Source organism: Alnus glutinosa, chromosome 6 (genome assembly GCF_958979055.1).
Source record: "Alnus glutinosa chromosome 6, dhAlnGlut1.1, whole genome shotgun sequence".
In the NCBI taxonomy this organism is placed as follows: Eukaryota; Viridiplantae; Streptophyta; class Magnoliopsida; order Fagales; family Betulaceae; genus Alnus; species Alnus glutinosa.
Window position 1 is genome coordinate 15,994,933 of NC_084891.1, and position 24,429 is coordinate 16,019,361.

Sequence of the window (24,429 nt, forward strand, 5' to 3'; positions counted from 1 at the left end):
TGTGTGTTTGTAAAAAGAAAATACTGAACACCCATATTTGGGAGAAAAGTAACAAAAAAGTGAGATGAGTAATGCAGTCCATGAGGTTTTGCCCAGTTTTCAAACGTGTAGGAAACGGGGTAAGAGCTAGGAGTAGTAGAAGAAAGCAAAATGACATGAAGGATGGTGATGATAAGGCAGAGGTGGAGAGAAAGATAGAGGCGTTGCAGAGGATTGTGCTCAAAGAGTCACTTGGGTTGGTGCCCATTCTCTCTCTCATCTCTCAATCCCGGCATAGTCCTCCTAGTTAGTGGCAGCGGCTCAGGCTCCACAATTTTTTCAAATTTTTAGCAAACGACACTATTCAGACAATGCTAAACGAAATATTATTTTTTGGGCCATAAACGGCACTATTCAAGCGTCTCTAAACCTTTTATTTTTATTTTTATTTTTTCTAGTGTTGACAACGATTAAGGCTTTGAGGGATATATTTTGTAGAGTGATGTTTCGATGAAAGTATTTGGTAAGTTTTTTGCATCTTCTTACTTGATATTTACTTGTATGTGGCCTTTTATTCTTTTTTATTGATCAATAACTATGTTTATGTTTAGATTTGTTTGATTATTGAATGAAGCAAATTGAAGGTAATCCATGCAATGTTAGAGGTGGCTCATTGAATTTTGAAAATTGGAATGGTTGTAATTGTATTGTTTAATTTGTTGTGCTTTGCTTTTGATTTACTTGTTTTGCGTGTGATAATGATTTTGGATGGAAGTTGCTACCTGTTAGATTTATGCATGATGACTAGTGTTTGAAAGGAGGATGTGATGGTATGAATCGTATGATAAGGTATCAATGATTTTATTTCTCCCGCCATTTCAAAATTTGTTGTGATTGTATTTTTTTTTGCTTTGATATTTGAATCATGCTATTTTGGAATGGGTTGAATTGTTACTAGTGATGGTTTAACTATTCATAATTATTTCAATACTTGTTATTAATGTCTAATGAATTCGGCGTGCACTTGTACATAAAGACGTGAAATTGCCCTTAAGATTTATTGATGAAAGTCTATTAAACATGTCAAATGATTTTTAGCACAAATTACAAGATAACTCAAATGAGGCCCATTACATGTCAAATTAAAACATTTGCTAGCCCAAAAAACCATTTTGGTTTGGGCCCTAAAAAACCCATTGTGGCCCAATTTAAAAAGCCCACAGATAATCTGTTAACCGACTAGTTACCGACTTATCTAATTAACCGATTTACAAGAAAATTTTGAAATTGCTGCTTCTCAAAAAATAGTGGGTGAATTAATCGAAATACTCGACAATTTCAGTTCGAAACTCAAAAAAACTTCTACCGACATCGAATTACCTGATGCCCACTCTTAGTGTTGGGATTCCATCGAGTGGTAATGGAGTATCTTGAGCCTTATGGATCTTGTCGGCCTCAATCGGCACTGAGCCTAGTCATGACATTGTTGCCTTCCTTACGCAACCGTTGATGCCTGATGTAGGAGAAAATAAGGCATAAGATTTGAAGATTATTTCTTGAATAAGATCAGCTCAAGAATGGAAAGAATCATACAAAATATTTGAATATTATTTTTAGAATAATATATTATATTTTCTATACAATAATTTCACTTTGTCTCCAAGTTTACGATTATGTTTTATATTTTATTTGTTTCTTTTTCTCCAAGTATTCTGCTTGGAAAATACTCAAACTTTTCCTATACAAAGGCATGTCTGTATTATTTTGAAATCAAGTTTTGAAGTATCAATTAAATTTAGGTCTTTCAGAATTATTTCTCTGTTTGCTTACTTGGGGCAATTAAGGGTTTTCTCTTCCCTATTTGTTATTTTCTCTCTTCTTGAATTCATTTTTCTATCTTTAATTCATAGTTTTTGCGCTATCATAAGTTGTCAGAACAATCTTAGTTCTGTCTCGCGTCAATGCCTGAGTTGGGTTGTCCTATTGCTTTGGCATAGTTTAGAAATTGATGATCGTCTTCAGTCTGTGCAAAGTAGTCGGCCACTCAATGGCAAAATGTGGATCACAGGGCCTTGCTTTGGCTGTTTGCCCAGTCGAATACGGGACCTAGAGCATATGACTTTGCCCTGATTAGTTTTCCAGTGAGATATAATCTGGAGTACATGCCCTTACTTTGACCAATTGCCTAAAGAAATGTAATATGGGCTACGTGGTCTTGCTTTGATCAATTGACCAATGCAATATAATATGGGGTACATGGACTTGCTCTGACCAATTGATCAATGAAATATATTATGAGGTACGTTAGTTTTTGTGTTGGCTACATTTTATTGGACAAAATCACTATCATGTACTGTTGCTAATTTCACAGGGATGCCATATCAGTTCAGGGTCTTCAAATATTTAGAGTTTATTTCTCTGATATGGAGAGGGCCTCATTATGACAAGATCAGTGTCAGAAGCTTCAAGAATGAATTTTTAGACTCCAAGAAGGCTCTGCAAAGTCTACAGCTCAGCAAAAGTCAGATCTCGAGTTTATTGTCCAAACGGCCTAGCGAAACGCCTGGACATTCATTAGTCAATAACATAAACAATAATGCTTTTAATTAAGGGTTAGGTCAGTTTTCAGAATTCTTCTTCAGAGATATGTTTCTAGAAGATTCTGAACAGATTCCAAGGCAAAGAAATCGGATCCCTTGCATCTGTTCGGATGATGTGATATTTCGTCTGGACGCTCAACTGTCCAAGCATCATTCGTCCAGACGACGAGAACTTTCCATCCGGACCTTCCTTTGTGTCAAGAAGCTTCAAACTATTCCAGCTTGCATCCGTCCGGACGTTTGAGCAGCACGTCTGGACGCTACTCAGTGTTCGATCAACTATGGGATTTCTTTCCAAAACACAGATATGGGAAGACCGTTGCAACCGTCCGGAAGATGTGGATTCATGTCTGGACGCGCTCATCCATAAGGCATGTCACGCATTCAAAATTCAGACATTCGGACGACAGTCTTTATGGTCCGGACACGCGAGCTTCGTATATAGAAATTGCGTGCATCAAATTCATCGTTCGGATGACAGATGTCATGGTCCGAACGTGCCAAGCCTTGATATGGAAATTGCGTGCAGCTAAAGTGCGACTGTCTGGACGACATGGCAACACTGTTCAGACACGATTCAATTCAGGAAAGAATTTCTGCGAATTTTGAAAAGTCGATTGCCCAGTTGTCCGTCCAGACGCCTTATGTCTACTGTCCGGATAGTGCCTAGGTATTTCAAGCCAGACGCTCATTTGAACCTGCAACATATAAATAGAGGTCTCTAGGCTTGAGAATGGTAAGAATTCAGTGTTACACGTTAGAATTCAAGTTACGACCACTACATAAGGGTATGTGAGTGATATTACTTTGTAACTAGCTTTGTCTTCTAAATAGTGGATATCCTGAGTTTGGCTGCCCCGAAGTGGTTTTTCTCTTAATTGAGTTTCCACTTTGTCAACAAAATATCTGTTTCTTTATTTTCCGCATTGTGATATTTTGTTGCACACTATTGCACACACTTGATAAATTAGAAGTCCAATAATTTTCAATTGGTATCAGAGCGGGTACACTTCGTTTAAAGGATTTAATTCCTGAGTATGATCCTTATCTCTTTGTGACTTCTATATTTTGATTACACCTTTTATCATGGATTTCTCTCAGTTATCTAAAGAAAATTATGATATTGAGCTCTCTAAAGTTTTTGCAAAATTCGATAAAATTATTTCTCCAAAAGAGCTCAAAAAGGTGAAGCAAGAAAAATAGTCATTGATTATACAGTTGTCTGAATCACATGTGTTGATTGACTCTTTGAAATCTGAAAATACCATGCTATTTGACATTATTGATACACTTGAGAATAAATTAAAGGAATCTGAAAATCTCTTGAAAAAATTCTCAAGTGATAATTTGAAAAGCATGTTGTGTATTTATTCAGATATTTCTAACAAACCTGGTTTAATTGTTGATTTAAGTACTTCTACTTCACATGCTTCTGATTTTGAATTAGATTCTGTTGATATTAAGCCAGTGATAGTAGATGCAGCTTGTTCTGAAAATTCTTACCTAAATAACTATGTGAAACCTAACTCCAAGTATTCGAGAACACAAGGTAAGTTTGTTCCTATTTGTCATCATTGTGGGAAGGTTGGTCATATTAGACCAAAGTTTTATTTATTAAAATCTTACAGACCTTGGAAGAAGCAGGAGGATTCCAAAAAGGACTTTATTGAGAAAACCTCTTCAGATAAATATGTTCCGCCCCATAGGAGGCATATATCTCAAAGAGGTAAGGACTTTGTTATTTGTGAAAATGCTAATCGTAAATTTGCAGAGCCCTTCAAGAAGCATTTCAGCAAACGAAGTCAGCCTCCCTGCCATCATTGTAGTGTCTCTGGACACATTAGGCCACATTGTCCTCAGATCCGACATCAGCAGCCTCGGATCAGGAAAACAGAGAAAAAGACAGATAAGTCTAGCTCTAAACCTTCCAAGCCTCATCATGCTTTTCGGCAATAGCGGCATTATCCTCAAAGGGATTCTCCCTCATATCATCACTGTGGTAAGTATGGCTACATCAAAGCCAAATGCTTCAAAGTGAAGCCTCACAAGCCCAAGAAGAATCAGACCAATGAAGGGCTTGTCAACATGATGAAGAATGTCCTAGTCAGACTGATCAATTAGGATATGGCTCACACCCCTATCTCACAAGTAGAGAAGGTATGGCTAAGGAAGGATGAGACCATTCACCCCTTGAGGGGGAGTGGACTCACCTAGTAGGTGAGGTCTCCCATGCCTAGGATTTTGGTTCCTAAATCCTAATGCATGCCAGGTATGTTTGCATTGCATTGTTTATCATGTCATATCTTATTCATGCCTTGCATTCTAGTTGAGGAACCATTTCTTTTATTCCCCATATTTTATCTTGTTGTCTTAAGAAACATCTGCAAGTATTTTTTTTGGGGGATGACAGTTAAAAGCACGTTAGGCGGATGCTTTTCTGTCTTGGTATTTCTAAACCTCTCTCCTTGAGGATAGGTTTGATTTTACCTTACATGCTGGGATTAGATGTCATTTCATTTTCCATAAGCATGTCTTTGTTGTTTTTTTGTTTATTGGTTTTCAACAAAAAAAAAATTGGGGGAGAAGATGCTGAATTTTTTTTTTTTTTCTTTTGATAGCTTTTCAGATATTGTATATGTTTTTGCCTGATATCTCAGTTCATTGTGCATTAATTGAATATGTTTATATATGATTGAGAGTTTATGTCTCATATCTGCTAAGTTTTCTTGTTGTATCTTATGATAGATAGTTACTTTCCTCATGCGATGAAAATGTGCACTATCCAAGGCTCCCCTAAGGTACATCATTTTCTTCTCTGACTTATTGCTTCTGGAAATTCTTATGAGATGGATGTTTTTAGATAAGATGGTCAAATTGACCAACATGCTAGTTGACCTAGAGCCTAAAAACTCTAGCATTCTCTCTAGGTTGTAGCACTAACAAGAAACAAGCAGTAATTCTTCTGATTTCTGTGCTATATGCTTATATTCACTGCTTCTGTGCTGAATTAGCTTTATGCCTTGTCCTTCATGGTGCAAGTAAAATTTTACATTGTCCTTCATGGTACAAGTAAAACGATTAGGTGCTGGATCTTAGGGGGCGTGTATCAGATGAGGGTGGCTAAGCCCTAGTACTTTATAAGGTTTGACTTTTGACTGATCCTTCATTGATTTTCTCTCGTCTTGAAAATCTGGTTGCTTTTTGTCATATCAGTGAGCTTCTTACCTTATTGAGAAAGTCTTCACACACACACACATTGCATGAGTTGAGTAATCTATTTAAATTTTCTGTCCACAGGAAAATTTTGTGCTGGTCAAACTCTGAACTCTCATTTATATCTTTGCATATTTTTGCAATGCTATTTAACTGCTTTATCAGTTGATTATATATGCGTGTTCTGAACCTAACTTTTGAGAAATATATTTTTTCTGCAAATTTTACTCCAGTTTCAGATTTTTAGTGTGAAGCATCCGGACGGACCTATTCTTACGTCCAAACGAGAGCAGTCTTGCCGTACGCTGTCCTAGCAGAAGCCGTCCGGACGATTAAGTGACATGTCCGGACGGGATCTCTACAGGTTTAAGACTTGCTTCTCTTTCTCTGCCATACACACATCTCTGCATTTTTAGTAATTTATCATGTCATGTTGTGTGTTTTTCTCACAGATTTTTCTCGAGATTTTGTCATTCTTTGCACATCTCTTCTATTTCCATGGTATTTGATGTATCTTCCTTTGTTCTTTTAAGTTTTTGTGCTTTTTAGAATATTGGAATATTTGGTGATTGGAATATTTTCTTGAGATATTGTGCATGAAAATCTAATTTTGTCTGTGTGTTAGGTTGATATTGATATATCTGGGTCATTTGGATTGCGATCTTTGCTTTTGTAATACTTGGGCATCCAATTGACAGCTGTCATAATACCACTTTCTTTTTGGGACTAACAAGATCTAATAATTCTTTATGGTGTTATTTTGGAAATATTTCTGTTTAAATCTTTTCAGGAATATGTCATCCAATAGCTCCCAGCACAATATCTGACAGATGGATCTCTTGGAAAACTAACTGTTGTTGAAGTCGGATATTCAAATTCCAAAGGTCTCATGATTAAGATGAGCTTTTTCTCCTAGCTCATGCAGAGCCTTCCATAGCATTCCCTCAGATCTGTATCAGTTAGAGGTTCAGCAGTGAATCTCCTCATTTATCTTGCAGACCAGTTGCTTAGAGGATGTCAATATGCGGATAACCAGTTTCAGGCTTTGCAAAATCAAGAGACTGAAGGTTTTTCAGTCCATGGTTCCCAGCTTCTGGAACTAGAAGCATAAGTAGTACAAATCCAATCTTTTGTACAGATTTCTCTCCGCTACTTGATTTCAGTGGATCAGCGGGATTCGGTACTAGGAGGATTCTTTTGTTCCTCTCATTTGGGCCACTTGCAAACTCTTCTCTATTTTCCTTTTGTTTTGGATTATAGAATTTTTTGTCTGTGGATTTTATATACTTTGTTTACCCTTGTCCTATTGACACAAAAGTGGGAAGTATTTTATTACTGTAGTCTTTCTATACTCTATTTTACCCTTTGTCCCTTTGAGACAAAAATGCGGAGTATATGTTTGATTTGGACCGAGATTGTATGTTTAACCGATCAAGTGATTTTTGTCCTAGAATGGCCAAAGAGGGAGTTTGTTAGTTTTTGTGTTGGCTACATTCTGTTGGAAAAAATCACTATCATGTACTGTTGCTGATTTGACAGGGATGCTGAATCAATTCAGAGTTTTCAAATATTCAGAGTTTATTTCTTTGATATGAAAAGGGTCTCATTATGACAAGATCAGTGTCAGAAGCTTCAAGAAGGAATTTTCAGACTCCAAGAAAACTCTGCAAAGTCTACAGCTCAGCAAAAGTCGGATCCTGAGTTTATCGTCCCAACGGCCTAGCGAAACGCCTAGACATTCATCAGTTAGTAACATAAACAATGATGCTTTTAATTAGGGGTTCAGTCAGTTTTCAGAAGTCTTCTTCAGAGATATGTTTCTAGAAGATTCTACACAGATTCCAAGCCAAATAAATCGGATACCTTGCATCCGTCCGGACGACGAGAACTTTTCGTCTGGACCTTCCTCTATGTCGAGAAGCTTCGAACTATTCCATCTTGCATCCGTCCGGACGTTTCAGCAGCACGTCCGGACGCCACTCAGTGTTTGATCAGCTATGAGATTTCTTTCCAAAACACAGATATGGGAAGACAGATGCAACTGTCCAGACGATGTAGATTCCCGTCCAGACGCGCTCATCCATAAGGCAAGTTGCGCATTCAAAATTTAGACATCCGGACGACGGTCTTCATGGTCCGGACGCGTGAGCTTCGTATATGGAATTGCGTGGATCAGATTCACCGTCTGGACAACAAATGTCATGGTCCGGACGCGCCAAGCCTTGATATGAAAATTGCGTGCAGCTAAAGTGCGATCGTTCGGACGATAGGTCAACACCGTCCGGATGCGGCTCAATTCAGGAAAGAATTTTTGCGAATTTTGGAAAGCCAATCGTACAGTTGTCCGTTCGGACGCCTTATGTCTACCGTCCGGCCGGCACCTAGGTATGTCAAGCCAGACGCTCATTTGAACCTGCAGCCTATAAATAGAGGTCCCTAGGATTGAGAATGGTGAGAATTCGGTTGTGAATTCCTAAGTGCTTAGAGATTTATATTTTAGAGTTACTGTGCTGATCTGCTTACTCTCAAGCCGTTGCCAAGTGCTATTGTTGTGCTGAAACTGAAGTCTATCTTAGGGATTGGCCCTAAGGTAAAGGATTCCATTGAAGACCCTTTCAAGTAGGTGACTTGGTTGGGAGGCGTTCGTGTTGGGTTACACATTAGAGTTCAAGGTACGACCACTGCATAAGGGTATGTGAGTGCTACTACTTTGTAACTAGCTTTGTCTTCTGAATAGTGGATATCCTGGGTTTGGTTGCCCCGGAGTGGTTTTTCTCTTAATTGAATTTCCACTTCGTCAACAAAATATCTGTCTCTTTATTTTTCGCATTATGATATTTTGTTGCACACAATTGCACACACTTGATAAATTAGAAGTCCAATAATTTTCTAGGTACATGGTCTTGCTTAGACCAATTGACCAATGAAATATAATCTGAGGTACATGACCATGTTCTAACCAATTGTCCAATAGAATGTGATATTATGTGTGTGGGGGTACATGACCATGCTCTGGCTAATTGCCTAAGAAGTTATGATCTGTGGTACATGATCATGTTTTGGTCAATTGCCCAAGATCTTAGGTACATGACTATGCTATCGCCAATTGCCAAATATAGTATGATTTGTGATACATAATCATGCTTTGGCCAATTGCCCAATAATGCTTTATCAGCTTCCAGTGGTGGTGCCTTGTGGAGCTGCCTTTGTAGTCCCCTAGATTTGTATCAAGGGTTAATTAGGCCTTAATTAGGAATTTGAGACTTTTGACTTTTTTTGAGTTGACCAAGAACGTTTGCGGTACCCACCAGCAACATTCATGGTTTCTTCCACAGATGATCATTGACGTGTTGTACTATGTGTTGGAAGGAACATCCCACGCCTTCACCATGTGTGTCAGACTATACCTCGAATGATCGCTATCGTACACCGAACGATCGCCTAACCCTAAATATTACACGAACGTTCGCAATCCGCTTGTCAAACTTTCGCCAAAGGCCAGATCTAGTTTATTCTTATCCACTCCAATTTCTTCTCCTATAAATAACCTCCACCCCCTTCCCTACGCTTTCTAACCATTTCCACCCACTTTTACCCCCTCCTACTCAGTGTATTCCTTATACATGTGAGAGAGTGTTTTGAAGGAGGAATGAGCCAATTTTCATCCCAATGAGGTAGCCATCTTAGCCTAGTTTGTTTTTGTAGAGTTGTTATGTTGTTTACTTATTGTTTTGTTAATATCTTTAGCTAGTTTTACACCATTGCTTAGTTTTGACCTTAATACTAGTTTAACGATAGATTAGTAGCTTGGTGTGGTTTGACGCACCATGTTTTGCATGAAAGAGTTATTGAGGCTTAAGATTTTATTAGAGATCGTATTAAGACCTTAGAACTTACTAAGAACCAGTTTTGTGGCATTTAGGTTCAGATTTGGAATTCTACCCGAGCACCTAACATTCGACCTTCACTGGACAAACGAACGATGTTAAAGCTGAACGTTTGATCCTTCTGCCCAAACGATCGACTGACAGGCAGAAAGCCTATTTTGAGCTGATTAGGACTTAAAATCTATTTTAGCTCTCGTTTAAAGCCGATGATAGGTTTTTCTCAGATTTTGAGGTTGTGGAGCCTTAATGAGACTTTTTGGAGGAGTCATGCAATACAAGTGAGTAAAACTCACATGGATACTTGTTATTATTTTTCTGCATAGCTTGATTATTTTGTGTATCAAAACATGCATTTTACAACTCACATGAAATACCCTTGTTATAACTGTGAACTCTTTTACATTTGTGAAAATGTGTGACTAATGGTTATTATTTTTCTGCATAGCTTGATTATTTTGTGTATCAAAACATGCATTTTACAACTCACATGAAATACCCTTGTTATAACTGTGAACTCTTTTACATTTGTGAAAATGTATGACTAATGGTAAGATAATGAAATGATGAGATTATGAAAGCATGCATGCAAAATACGCTAAAGACTAAATTGCATCGTATGAATTGGTACACCATTTCGTGCCGAAAAACGACCATATGCTTACTATTATATGGGTTGTTCTTTTATGGTCAAATGTTTATAATGTGTTATAATAAGCATTGAATCTAATAGTTGTTTTGTGACCGACGCACCATGATTGAATAGGGGTCACGATTACGACTTTGCTAGTAGTGTGGGCTATTCGAGGTTGAACTGGGTCGGGCTGGTAGTATATGACCGTATGCGTACATATCCGGGGCACTAATGTTGTATTACAGGTCCCTTAGGACAGTGCCAACTCGGCCGAGAAGGGGTTAATATCTTAGATAAATCATCTGGAATTGAACTATGACATGACTTTTGTTATAAGCATATATTATAACTTTATATTGCATACATCATCATCTTGTACAACGAAATAATACCCTAATACATGTGATTATAACTCAAACCGAGTTCACCATATAATAACATGTGTATCATGCGTATTATTACTCACTAACTCGTGGACTTAAGCTTGCCTCTGTCCACCTTTGAAACATATATTGTTTTATAGAGTGTTTTTGATGCCGAGTTCGGAGCAGCATATGGACCTATTGGAGAGAGTGCTCAAGATCATTTTTTAGGAGTTAGACCCCATATGCCTGGCGCAAATGTGGAGAAGACCTAGTAGATCCCGTCGGGATATGATAGATATCATCTTTATGCTTTATCTTCTTAAGTGTATTATTTGACTCTTGATTTTGTTGGCATTTAGATCTTTTTGCTTTGGATCTGTACTTATTTTGATGACTGGTCTAATGACCATACTTTGAGAGCTTCGGTTATTTATGTTATGATGTTTTAGTTTACTTTGGCTATTCTTGTTGAGATTGTGGATGTTAGAATGCTGTCTTCATCTTTTAAGTAAAAGTCTTCCGTTGCAGACTCTCTTTGGAGAGGATAAAATCTTTTTTTGGTCTTGTTCTTTTAGAATAAGACTGGGAGAAGAACCATGAAGTTAACTACTAGTTAGTTAATTTCACTTGGGCATTACAGCCTCCTCCGATGTGGCGTAATTGTTTTTATCTATAACCCTCCATATTGGCACTTCGTGTGAGTCGTTAGCCTCCAACAAATATGTTCAACATGATTGTGATCGTTCAACATCAACTCCTAATAATGATGTGTGTTGGTTCAACATCATCCATCTTTGTTGTGAGTAGCCTAGTGTGTCCCATTTGTTGACCCATCGAAACGAGCCTATGACTCATTTTGATTTGGATCCTCTCCTGAATATGCATTGAATGTGGGCAGGCTTCTTGAGCCCAAAAAAGGGCCCTCAACACCTTTATCTCACATGAAAAAAAAAAAAATCAAATAAAAAAACCCCTTAAAACACATTAACAACTAGAACTATTGTTCTTTTCTATTTTTCATTGTGACCACTCTATTGCAACTTAATTTGAGTTTTCACAACTTCAGCAACATCCTTTGATGGGGATTTGGATGGGGGCAAAGAGAGGGGCCTTGTCCTCCTCTTACATATTCATGCTTAATAAAATAGGATAACAATGATAATAAAGATCCTCAATTGTATGGAATCTCAATTCATTATGGAGTATGAAATATTAGGTTAAACACATTTTTAGTACATGTGGTTTAAATACTTTTTTTTTTTTTTTTGCACATTTCGATTTCAATTCGTATTGTAAATGATACCTTGTTTATGGCTAAAAACCAAGATGTTACTTTCGTCCAATAAATTGATGGAAATCCACATCAACCAATAAAAAATTTGCCATGTGATCATATTCCTCATTAAAAAACTAGAAATAAAATTAAGGGTTAAATGCTCCACAGGTACTTGTGGTTTAGACCAAAATCAAATAGTGATGTAGGATGGAATTTTCTAATATTTTCGGTAAAAACGAAAAACGAAAATATGTGAAAAATAATATTGAAGCAGCGCTGTTTGATTAGAAATTAACATGTTCTTAGACAATGGAAGTACAAAAGAAAAGGCTTGATCGTCTAGCCATGATTTTATTTTATTTTCTTAATTACAATTAAGACTTTATTTCCTTTAGTTACTAGGACTAGATTTGCTTTATTTATTTATTTTCCTTATTAAGATTAAATTTACTATTACTACTAGGACTAGGTTTACTATTGCTACTGGAATATGTTTACTATTACTACTAGGATTATGTTTATTTTCTTCTCTTCCATAAATAGACTTGCTTATTATGTAAAAACTCAATTAATTGAATTATTATCAAATCAGAGAATTTTCTCTTAAATATTCTGCGGAGTTTTATATTTCTTTTAGCCTGCGGGCTTGTTTTTATCTTTTTGGGTACAAGACGAAGACGCTTCTCCTTGCAGAATCAAAGATACTGCTCTTTGATTAGTTACCTTAGTCTTTCGCTACGTCAATTGGTATCAGAGCAGGCTTTATCTTGGTCATGACCAATCAGCGCAACAGTGAGGACCTGCTCCAACAATGCAGCTTGTAGGGGAGGGGCTCTTTTAAGAGCTGAATTCATTGGGTATCTGAGTTGGCATTATCCGGATTTGATGGCCAACTTATACTACAGTAACAACTTCTATAATGACGTCTTTTTTGAGAGAGAGAGGTTATTTTAGGAGCTGACTACCAGCGATGCATCAAATGATCAAAAGCATAATCACAACAAGCACTATATCAAGAGCAATTACAAGTGATACGTGATGATCTAATGCGAGTGGTGAGCAAACCCATTCAGTCTCACCATATCTCGAGGGCTAATTTCCTGGAGTTTAAGCAAGAGACGCAATAAGTGTTCCACAATATAAAAGACACTATCATTAGATTGATGGGGAAACCTTTTGTAGACAGGTTCCTTGACAATGATGTAAGTTGTGTTAGACCTAATGGTAACCATATTTATGAATCTCCGAATAGAAAACCCGAATATGAAGAGAATGTTAGTTACGGTGAAAAAGTGGAGTTGTTGTTAGAGAAACAATATGTGCAGCCACAACCATTGGTTCCAACTACTGTACCAGTGGAAGAATATCCACCATAACCACAACTCATCACGATCACCATAGAAATAAATAACAATGGTGATTCCTTTGAAGAAGAAGATGACATATATATATATATATATGGAGGAATTTTTATGGAAGGAGACGAAAAGGAAAAGTCGTGTCTTAGTGCTATCTACGTAGATTCTCCAAGTATCTTTCTCCGGAAGAGTCGCGTGTGACATATCGCAAAGTAAACTCGAGGACGAGTTTTTTTCAAGTGGGGGTGTCTGATGTAGGATGGAATTTACTAATATTTTTCGGTGAAAAAGAAAATAGAAAAAAGGTCAAAAATAATATTGGAGTAGCGTCGTTTGATTATAAATTTACATGTTCTCAAACAATGGAAGTACAAAAGGAAAGACTTGATCGTCAAGCCAAGATTTTATTTTATTTTCTTATTTTACAATTAAGACTTTATTTCCTTTAGTTACTAGGACTAGATTTGCTTTATTTATTTCTTTTCCTTATTGAGATTAGATTTATTATTACTACTAGGACTAAGTTTACTATTGCTACTAGGAATAGGTTTACTATATTACTACTAGGATTAGGTTTACTTTCTCTCCAAGTATTTATCTTCTATAAATAGACTTGTTTATTATGTAAAAAATCAATTAATTGAATTATTATCATATCAGAGAATTCTCTCTCAAATATTCTATGGACTTTTATATTTCTTTTAGTCTGCGGGCTTGTTTTTATCTTTTTGGGTAGAAGACGAAGACGCTTCTGCTTGCAAAATGAAAAACGCTACTATTTGATTAGTTACCTTAGTCTTCCGCTACTTCCAATAGCTACCTTGGTTTCAAAAAGTGTCATGGCTGATACTTGTCCTTATTGAAAAAATCCAATTGGTATTTCTGTCTGGAATTCGTCCAAATTTTTAACGGTAGACCACGTCACCCCCACCAAAATGTTGACACCTGTCCCAACTTCCACATATTTCGTCCAACTCGGTTTACCATCCCATGTGGCACAGGTAATTAGGTATCACATGTGATACTTAGGGTTTCAATGCCACGTAGGATTATTAAAATTTAAAAAAATAAAAAAAATCCCCAAAACTTAAAAAACACAACTGTTGAACCAAAAAAAAAAAAGAAAAAAAAAAAAAGACCGCCAATATTATAAACACAAAAAACAAAATCAACAATCCCTGATGTTTTCTACCCGTCGTTTTTTACCATAGTCACGAGCCTAGGAGGGTGGTCAATTTGCGAACTAGAATTTCTCAACGAAAGTCGCCGAATTCGTCGTCGTTTTGACAAATTAGAGAGAATCCTCACCCTCCCGCCGATCTAAAATTCAAAATCAACGGTAAGTAAATTCTAGAGCCTTCTGTTTCTGGATAATCTTTGCTGAGCACTCCATTAATGAGAAAGTATTCAATTAATTAATCACGAGCTTAACCGAAGTAAACTACTACTACAACAACATACGATGGAGATGGTGCATAGCACGATCAGAAAGGCGATCGAGGCTGTTAAAGACCAGACAAGCATAGGAATAGCGAAGGTGGCGAGAAACATCGAGTCAGAACTGGAGGTGGCGATCATGAAGGCGACCAACCATGATGAGGACTTGGCGGACTAGAAGCATGTGCGAACAATCCTCAACCTCATGTCCTACTCACGCAGTTACATCCACGCGTGTGTGTCGGTCGTGTCCAAGCGCCTGGGCAAGATGCACAACTGGATCTAGCCCTCAAGTGCCTCAATCCACTGCGTCCTCAATGAGGGCGACCTAATGTTCTAGGAGGAGATCCTCTACGCCATGCGTTGCAGCATTAGGCTTCTCAATATGTCCAATTTTAGAGACAAAGAGCACTCCAGCTCTTGGGACCACTCAGCCTTTTTTGGAACCTACGTGATGTACTTGGATCAATGACTAGAATTGATTCTCTACGATAGGAAGAGCATTGGTGGTGGAGATGAGAGATTTGGCAGAGGTAGAGACAATTTCCGGTCACCGCCTCAGAATTCGAGGTCGTATGAGTACGAAAGTACTAGCACTCATGGCGCGTACGGGAACTACGAGGACATGACCACGACGAGACGGTATCGTTCATTTGGGGACGTGAACGAGGCGGCGGATACGAAGAGGGGCCCGGTCACGGTGACCCCACTGAGGGACATGAATCCGAAGAGGATCTTCGGGAAAATGGGCCATTTGCAGAGGCTTCTTAACTGGTTCTTGTCGTGCCGACTGACCGGTTGTATTTTTTAAGTTTTGAAGATTTTTCGTATTTTTTTAATAATCCTACGTGGCATTGAAACACTAAGTATCACATTTGATATGTGTGCCACGTGGGATGGTAATTCGAGTTGGATGAAATATGTGGAAGTTGGGACATGTGTCAGCATTTTGGTGGGGTGATGTGGCCTACTGTTAAAAATTTGGATGGAATCCAGACAGAAGTACTAACTGGGTATTTTCATTAAAGATATGTACCAATTGTGACACTTTTTGAAATTGAGGCGGTTATTTAAATCCAATCCAAACCACATGTACCTGTAGAGCATTTAACCTTAAAATTAAAGAACTAAAAATTATAAAAGAAAACTTTTTTTTTTTTTTTTTAAAAATTAAAAAAAGCTTGCCCCTTTGCCAATACTAGGGTGCCCGGCCACCCCATCTTGGCCGAGGCAGTGGCTTGAGCCACCCATGGTCAGCAAAACAACAACATGACTCCTCCATTTTCATCCAAATACAAAGCTTTCATCCAACCTCCCATCATACCATTACCCGATAATCCACAACAACAATTTTCTTAGGGGAAACTTCACAAAAGGGTATCGAACTATAGGCCGTTTTGACGGAAGGATACTAAACTTAAAAAACTATCGAACCCGAGTATTTAATTATCCGAAACCCTCACTTTAGGGTATTCCGTCTGGTTTCAGCGTTAAAACTAGATAGAATCTCAATCACGCGCACGCACATGATTTACTTAAGTTACAATACCCGTTATGCCCCTAAAAAAATACATATAAAGGACAATAAATAATAAAATGCGGGCTCCACTCATAATGCAACTGGCGTGGACAATCGGACAACGACCATGCGCTTCTTTACCGCCGTCTTAAACAACAATACCCGTAAATCACGTGCAACCTTATGCCGCCTCCAGCCAGTAGTCCACGACCCAACGCCTCTCTCAAAGACTCTAATGGTCTCTCTCATGCATGTCCAAGCCGCTGCACCTTGAGGAGCTGTGTGCCGGACTTGACGCTCTGCATGGGCACCACCTTCAAATGATTTTACAGATGTCACCTTAGTTCATGAACATCGCGGTGTGCCAGATGTGAACGAGCGTCCATAGCACTTGTCAAAGAAGCTAGTGAAACAAAAGATATACCTATATTTTCATCAAACAGATTCATACATATTATTTTTGACAACGAATTAATTCATGATATTTTTCTTCATGTTTATGTTTGATTTCCAAAGATGGAGAAGAGGATAAAAAATTAAGAGAAAGTGACCTAGAATAAAGCATCATTTGGGCCAAAGCTGACACCTAAGTTCTGGTTCTCCATCCTCACAGCAGACATGATCTTCAAGCTGTCAGTTGGTCAATCAAGCATACCTTTATTCCCGCCATTGACATCCGACAAGCAGCAACAAAACCACCATATCCAGACTCCACGACAACAGCATCATAACCACCTTCTTCTCCATCACCAAGCAGCCTTCTCATTAACTCTCCTTGTTTCATGATTTTCTTTGAAATAATCCCGACCAAGTTATTGCGTATGGTCAACTCTAGTATCCCATTACAAAGAGTGCTACGGTAATATAATGTTATCCAACACTGATGCTCACATGTCAACCCAACATGGTTCTACTTTCTTTAGACAACATGCACGCCTTGGACTTCTAGGAACTTCTACTTCCAGCAAAATCTTCTATTTCCTTCTAGTTTCTACTTCCAGCCAACAGCTTGGCCTCGCTGTCCTCAACCCTCATAAAACTCCTCCAAAGCACCTTCTCCGATCTGATCTCTCCTCTCTCTTCAAAGCTTCAGTCCCTCATTGTCAAAGTCCCAACACAAAGATTCGCCTGAAACTCTCTCCTCTAATCCCATTGGTCGATTATTTTATTTTCCAAATTTCTAACATTAAAGAAAAAATAAAATAAAAAGTAAAACTAAAAGGGAAAACACATAGGTCTCCTTTCTCTAGACTTCAACAAGACTCATAATCTAGCTATCTGTGAAAATATGCCAGATTTTGCAGATATGGTCGAAATAACTGGTACAATATGGGTACATGAATATACATGAGATGGAGCACACGAGGAGGTTCAAACTTCAACCTCAGTTCTCTCTGGCTCGATTGTCTCTTTGTGATTTTACGTAAAAATGAAGCATGTAAAATAGTAAATATATACTGAGCTCCAACATTTTGTTTAAGACAGTGAGGACTGAGGAGTGGCCATTTTTGGCTGTATTTTGTAGATTAAATGAAAGTTTCAATAGTGTGCCATCTGACGGTGGAGCAGAGCCCAAGCCTAAGCCTTCGTCCCGTGGTGCTCTGGCGACGATGGCGACAGAGCCCAAGCCTAAGCCTCCGGTGGCCAAGAAGGTGGAGTACGTGATGGAAATGTTCGGGGACACGAGGATCGACAACTACTACTGGCTCCGTGATGACTCCCGCACCAATCGGTCATGGCTCCTGTTCTTCTTCTTTTTGCAGAGAGAGAGAGTTTCATCGAGACGCGTGGAGAGCATTTTGCATGAAAGTGAGGGATATAATGGTAAGATTTGTATGTACAGAAATGGCCGCAGTGGTTAGAGAAACAGCAGGAACAGAGAAACAAGATAAAGGAAGGAGGAGGTTGTTGGGTGGAAGGGAAAGACATGCAAAGATGTCAATGAGAGAACGACGTCGTTTTTATTTAGCATATGGGCAAAACGGGTAGTGTGGCTTAAGTAAGTCACGTGTATGTCATGTGATTGCAATTCCGTCTGGTTTTAATGCCTAAACCAGACAGAATACCCTAAAGTGATGGTTTAGGATAATTGAATACTTGGGTTCGACAGTTTTTGAAGTTTAGTGTCTTTCCGTCAAAACGGCCTATAGTTCGATACCCTTTTGTGAAGTTTCCCCATTTTCTTAAGTAACCCATTTCCTTTTTGGTTTGAATGATCTATGGTGCGTTTGGTTGGAATAATTTTCAATATTTGAACCGGGTTTTTATTCGAAAACCCGGAACCCGGATCCATGAGGAATAAAACCCGAAAGTCGTTTGAATATGGTTTAAATGCGGTTTGGATTTCAAGGTGAAGTGATAGTGGAAAAGGCGTGGCTTTTGAGGTGGATAGCATTAAATGCAACTCTGAAAGGCTGTCCATTTTAAGACTTGTAACATATATTTTTAAAAAACAAAAATAAAAAAGTATAATAAACAAAATTAATTTGTTTTTTTTTTTTTTAAAAAACAAAAATAGGAAAATGGGGTGGCCAAAAGCCACCCCTAGAGTGGCCGGTGCCACCTCTGGGGGTGGCTCGCGTCCACCCCAGGGGTCGGGGGTGGTCGCGCGCCACCCCCTCAGCCCTAAGGGTGGCTTTCGGGCCACCCCAAATAGATTTCGGGGTGGCACGAAGGACAGCCTCGCGGTTGGGGGTGGCCGCGCGCCACCTAGGGGTGGCTTTCGGGCCACCCCAAATGGATTTCGGGGTAGCCCGAAAGCCACCCCTAAGCCTTAAGGGTGGCCGCGCGGCGCCACCTCTGGGGGTGGCTCGCAGGCCACCCCCACTCCCCAAGTGGCAGCCACCCCAAAACACTGTATTTTATTTTATTTTTCTCAAAAATAAAAATAAAAATAAAAGTTTAGTTTTTTTTAGTTTTTAATTTTAATTTTTTTTAACAGCTTTTTTTATTATTAGTTTTGTTATTTTTTTATAGTTATTTTTTTATTTATTATTAGTTTTAATTATTTTGTTTAGTTTTTTTTATTAGTTTTAATTATTTTTCAAAAATTTAACACTTATTTTCATAACACCAATCATTATACACAACTTTTCATACAATCCAATCATTTCCAATCACTTTCTATCATTAAACAAAATACTTTTTTCCAATCTCAAAATTCAACACCCAAACACATATTCAAAAAGAATCTAAATTTTATTCAACATCCAAACACACTTTCATTATCTCGAAATTCACAAACAGATTCAAAATATTATTCATATTCGAAATATCCAATACCCAACCGCACCACTAATGACCCAAGCAACAATCTTTTTCCCAAAAACTCAAAAATTTCAGAGACACACACACGGAGGAGAGAGAGAGAGAGAGTAACTATTAACTCCATTTTTTTCTTGCTTCCAATTGCTGTGTAGAGAGAGACGAGAGAGCTAGAGAAAATTTCAAGATAGAGAGGCAAAATAGGTATTTTTTTTTTTGTTTTGTTTTGTAAAGAAAGAGCTTGTCTAAGAGCAATTTTCTCTATGGAACCCACGTATGAAAATGTGTAAAAGATCTACCCAGAAGTACAGTACCCACAACCATAATCTTCTTCTACTTTCACCTCTCATTCACTCTTGAGCTCTACCATGAAAACTAATCAGCCAAAGCTTAAGACCCAATTCATCTCTTGTGGGTTTTTTCGCCATTGCACCCAATCCATTTTCAGCCCCACGAGTTCCCCTAACCTACCATCACAGCCACAACTCGATTCCTCACAACCCGATTCCTCCTCAACCTCCCAAAGCTTACTCAATGGAGGTTCCCACTCCCCAACCCCGACTCGCCACCCGAAACCACCCTCTCGTCCGATCCATGTGGAGGCGAAGGACTTGCTTCTGGCGGCAGAGAAGAGGAGCTTGTTGGGAAGGTCCAAAATGACCATGTTTCCGGATTCATATAAGGATTTGAGAACTACCAGGTTGGTACCTTGGCTCGGTCTGGACCCAGGAATTTTAGAAGCTCCACCACCTTTGTTGCGGAGGGAAGGTTGTTGGCGATTAGATTGTAGTTCACTGCAATGGAACCCGCATATGCAAAACAAACCTGTTACTTTTTGATACCAAAAAAATCCGTTACTTTCTGTATTTTCTTTTCTTGGGAACCAAACGGAAAATGAGAAAAGCTTCAAGCAAGGGGCAACCAAACCACTCTCAAGAGTCAAGGCCACGGAGGCAGGCATCGGTTGACTCCAGCTACTTTCATCTCTCTTTTTTTTTTTTTTTTTTTTTTTTTTTTTTTTTTAATGTTTTATAATTTGTAAATTTTTTAACGAGACATATGACCATGCAACAATTTTTGATTGGGTTGAACAGACTTCCGCCAATTTTATGAACAGAAGTTGAAAGGAAAAATTGTCTCTATTTTTAATCATAAGTGAAATATTATGTACGATACAAATTGAAACCGAATTAAACGTTTGTAAAGCGTTTAACCTTAAAATATTTTTGTTGTCTTGCCATGCAGGTTGCCAAGCTGCCAACCGTATCACCTCCAACATGATCTTTTGCATGGGCCTGGAGACCAATATTGACAAAACCCACGCCGATCCAGTCCTCTAAGCCCTTCGGTTATGGGCCCAACTTCCTTGCGTTTAATGCAACCAGTCGGATAAAACCTCTGGATACAAAACCGCGAAAGGCCAAGAAAAGCAAGAACGAAGAAGAAGATGGGTCGCTCAATTCTCTCCCACTTCCTCACTCTCTCACACTCCTCATGTTCACGCTTTACTCCTTCACTGTAGTCTCTCTCTCTCTCTCTCTCTCTCTCTCTCTCTCTCTCTCTCTGTGTGTTTCTGCCCAATGTAGTAGTATTTTTTTTTTAATTTTTTTTGGTAGTATATATCTGTGCTTATCGTTGACGATTGAGTTTTATGTGGAGCAGGTGCTGTGGATTTCCAATGAAGCACATGAAAGGAACTGGTTTGGTTCGTCGTTCTCGGCGTCCCATTGGCCTCCGTGGCACCGGTTTCCGGTTCTTTTGCAGTGTCTCCGCCTCTAAACCCCTTGTGCAAGAGAGTTCTCCAAGCTCTGTCAAGTAATTCCGTCTTCTATTTGATTATTATTGCTATTATTCGGCTGATATTTAGCTGAAACTAAATTATAAATCATTTTTGTGCTATAGAGTTAGTGATTTATTAGTATGGAAACCAAAGAGACCTATAATGAAAAAAGAAATGGAAACCGATTGTGTAAAAGTAGTAATAATCCAATAAATGCAAAAACAATTGGAAATGTGGTGTTTATTGGATTAGATAACGTAGAAAACTTATCTATTGGATTAGATAGCGTAGAAGACTTACCGGCTAGTGATTACACCGAAGTATCCGAGTTAGAGTAGGGCTCTTTCTCTATTGATAAACTCTAGACTAGTTGAGTTGTGATAAACTAGGTCTCTAGAGTTATAAGATAACTTATAGAGTTTCTGTTTTAGTCAACTACATGTAAATCACATCTAGAGTTTATCTAGATGATTCGGTTCTCTATATATACAAACATACTGCAGTACATTTAAGTATGCAGATTATCACAAATATCATGTAATTCTATATGGTATCAGAGCCATTGAAAGACAAACGTCTATGGCTATCCCAATTTCTGAAACCGAATCCACCCAAACCTCAAACCCACCTCGTATCTCCATCACTGTTACCCCTTCTGCACCATTACCACATATCCAAAATGTTCATCATCATATCTCAGAAAAACTCACCCAAGAAAACTATCTCCTATGGCAATTCCTTATGGTTCCTTTCCTAGAAGGCCAAAACTTGTTCGGTTATGTTGATGGCACAATTCCGCAGCCTCCCAAGCTTATTCCCGATAGTACCTCTGGCCTTCTCATTACCAATCCTGCTCACTTATCCTGGTTTCATCAAGATCGAATGATCTTTAGTGCAATTATTTCCACCCTGTCCGTTGAAACCCTACCCCATGTAATCGGCCTCACTACATCTTGTGATGTTTGGACTACATTGGAAACATTATTTGTTGCTCAGTCTCAATCTCGTATTCTCCAACTTAAGCAGCAGCTCTCAAATCTGAAGAAAGGTGCTCAATCTGTCTCTGCCTATTTCCAGAAAGCCCAAGGCTTTGCCAACCTCTTGGCCGCTATTGGCAAGCCCATTGACAATTCTGAACTCATCTCCCACATCCTTGCTAGCCTGGGTGTCGATTATGACCCCCTTGTTACCTCTGTCACTACAAGGCAAGACTCGATCCCTCTCACTAATCTCTATGGCTACATGTTGTCCTATGAGCAGCGTCTTGAGGCCCACAAATCAGCACTTGAAGTCAACATCTCTACTGCCAACATGGCTCAATGGCAGAGCCCATCCTATTCACGGAACAATCGTGGCCTCAACTCCGGCTATCGCAACTCAACTTCTCTCGGGGCAGGGGGCGTGGCCGTGGTCGTGGACCACCTCATCAACATTTTTCTGGTCCTGGCCAATTCCAACATCCGATCTGTCAAGTATGCCACAAGCAAGGCCACACGGCTGCAACCTGTTGGTATCGGTTTGAGCAAGGACATCAGGCAGAAAATTCCCCAATGAATGCCAACTTGGCTGCTGTCTCTTTTGCATCAGATTCTCAATGGTATCATGACACTGGCTCCAATGTCCACCTCACTAATGATTTCTCCAATCTCAACATGCATGCTGAGGAGTACAATGGCAATGACCAGATCCGAGTAGGCAATGGGCAAGGTTTGCACATTTCAAATTCTGGTCGTGGACTCTTACCCACTCCATCACGTAACTTTCACTTATTTTCTCTCTTTCATGTTCCTCAAATACAGAAAAATCTTATCTCTGTTAATCATTTCACACATGATAACAATTTCTTTATTGAATTCCATCCTACCTTTTTTTGTGTTAAGGATCTTCGAACTCGGCAGCTCCTCCTCCAAGGCCTGAGTAAACTTGGCCTCTATCCATGGCCATCCTCTTCTTCTTCCCTGTCCAGGAGTCTTGCTGCCTTCATTGGTGAAAAGGTTCCCCTAGATCAGTGGCATCTCAGGCTTGGTCATCCTGCATCTCCCATTGTCAATCAAGTTGTTCAATTCCACAAGCTACCCGTGTCTCCAGCAAAGTCTTCCTCCGTATGCTCTCCATGTCAACAAGGGAAAAGTCACCGTTTCCATTTTAGTTATTCCCCTTCAATTTCAAATAGTCCTCTCCAATTGTTGTTTCTTGACGTTTGGGGCCCTGCCTCTGTAACTTCTGTAAACAACAACCGTTTTTATTTAAGTGTGGTTGATGATTTCAGCAAATATACATGGCTTTTCCCACTTGCATCTAAATCTGAAGTTTGTGCAACCTTTCTTCGTTTCAAACAACTTGTTGAAACATTCTTTAACACTAAAATCAAATCTGTTCAAAGTGATAATGGTGGTGAATTCCTCCCACTTTAAAAATCCCTCAATTCCATGGGAGTCTCTTATAGGCTAAGCTGTCCTTACACCCATCATCAAATGGGAACTGTCGAAAGAAAACATCGCCACATAGTTGAAACTGGATTATCTCTTCTTGCTACGGCTAGTGTTCCATTTACCTTTTGGGATACAGCCTTTGAAACAGCAACCTACCTCATCAATCGACTTCCTTCTAAAGTCACCAAGAAAATGTCTCCTTATGAGTGTCTATTTCACAGCATTCCCGATTACAAATACTTGAAAATTTTTGGCTGTGAATGCTGGCCATTTCTTCGACCATATAACTCCTCCAAACTTTCCTTTCATTCCTCTTCTTGCGTGTTTATTGGATATAGCAAAAACCATCTTGGCTATAAACGCCTTTATATTCCTTCCGGTAAAGTTTACATTGTAAGACACGTTGTCTTCAATGAAAATAGTTTTCCATTCTTAACTTCCAAGCTAAACACCTCCTCCTCCTCTCCTCAAATACCTTCATCTCTATTGGTTCCTTATGTCCCCTCATCAATTTCTCCAACCTCTAGGTCCTCTCAGAATACACCCAGTATTCCTCCTTCATCAACCTCTGCATCATCTCCCATAGAACCTCTCACTACCTCTCCCACTCTTCAACCTACAGTCACTTCTGAATCTCCCTCTAGTTCCGAGTCAACTCCTTCGCCTGAACCCCTACCTATCCTTCCAG

General features: G+C 38.9%; 1 protein-coding gene and 1 pseudogene across 2 annotated transcripts in view; both read left to right on the forward strand.

Moving 5' to 3' along the window:
* The first annotated feature begins 19,804 nt into the window (after nt 1-19,804).
* LOC133870879 (tryptophan--tRNA ligase, chloroplastic/mitochondrial) overlaps nt 19,805-24,429 on the forward strand; it is a 41,853-nt gene continuing 37,228 nt past the window's right edge. The window contains exons 1-3 of one of the 2 annotated variants that reach the window (XM_062308134.1): nt 19,805-20,492; nt 20,775-21,050; nt 21,192-21,344. In XM_062308134.1, coding sequence (XP_062164118.1) covers nt 21,208-21,344 — 137 coding nt within the window. In that variant the 5' untranslated portion in view covers nt 19,805-20,492; nt 20,775-21,050; nt 21,192-21,207. The remainder of the gene's footprint in view (nt 20,493-20,774; nt 21,051-21,191; nt 21,345-24,429) is intronic. The other variant, XM_062308133.1, reaches the window with a different exon arrangement.
* LOC133872115 (small nucleolar RNA Z247) lies at nt 22,429-22,527 on the forward strand (annotated as a pseudogene).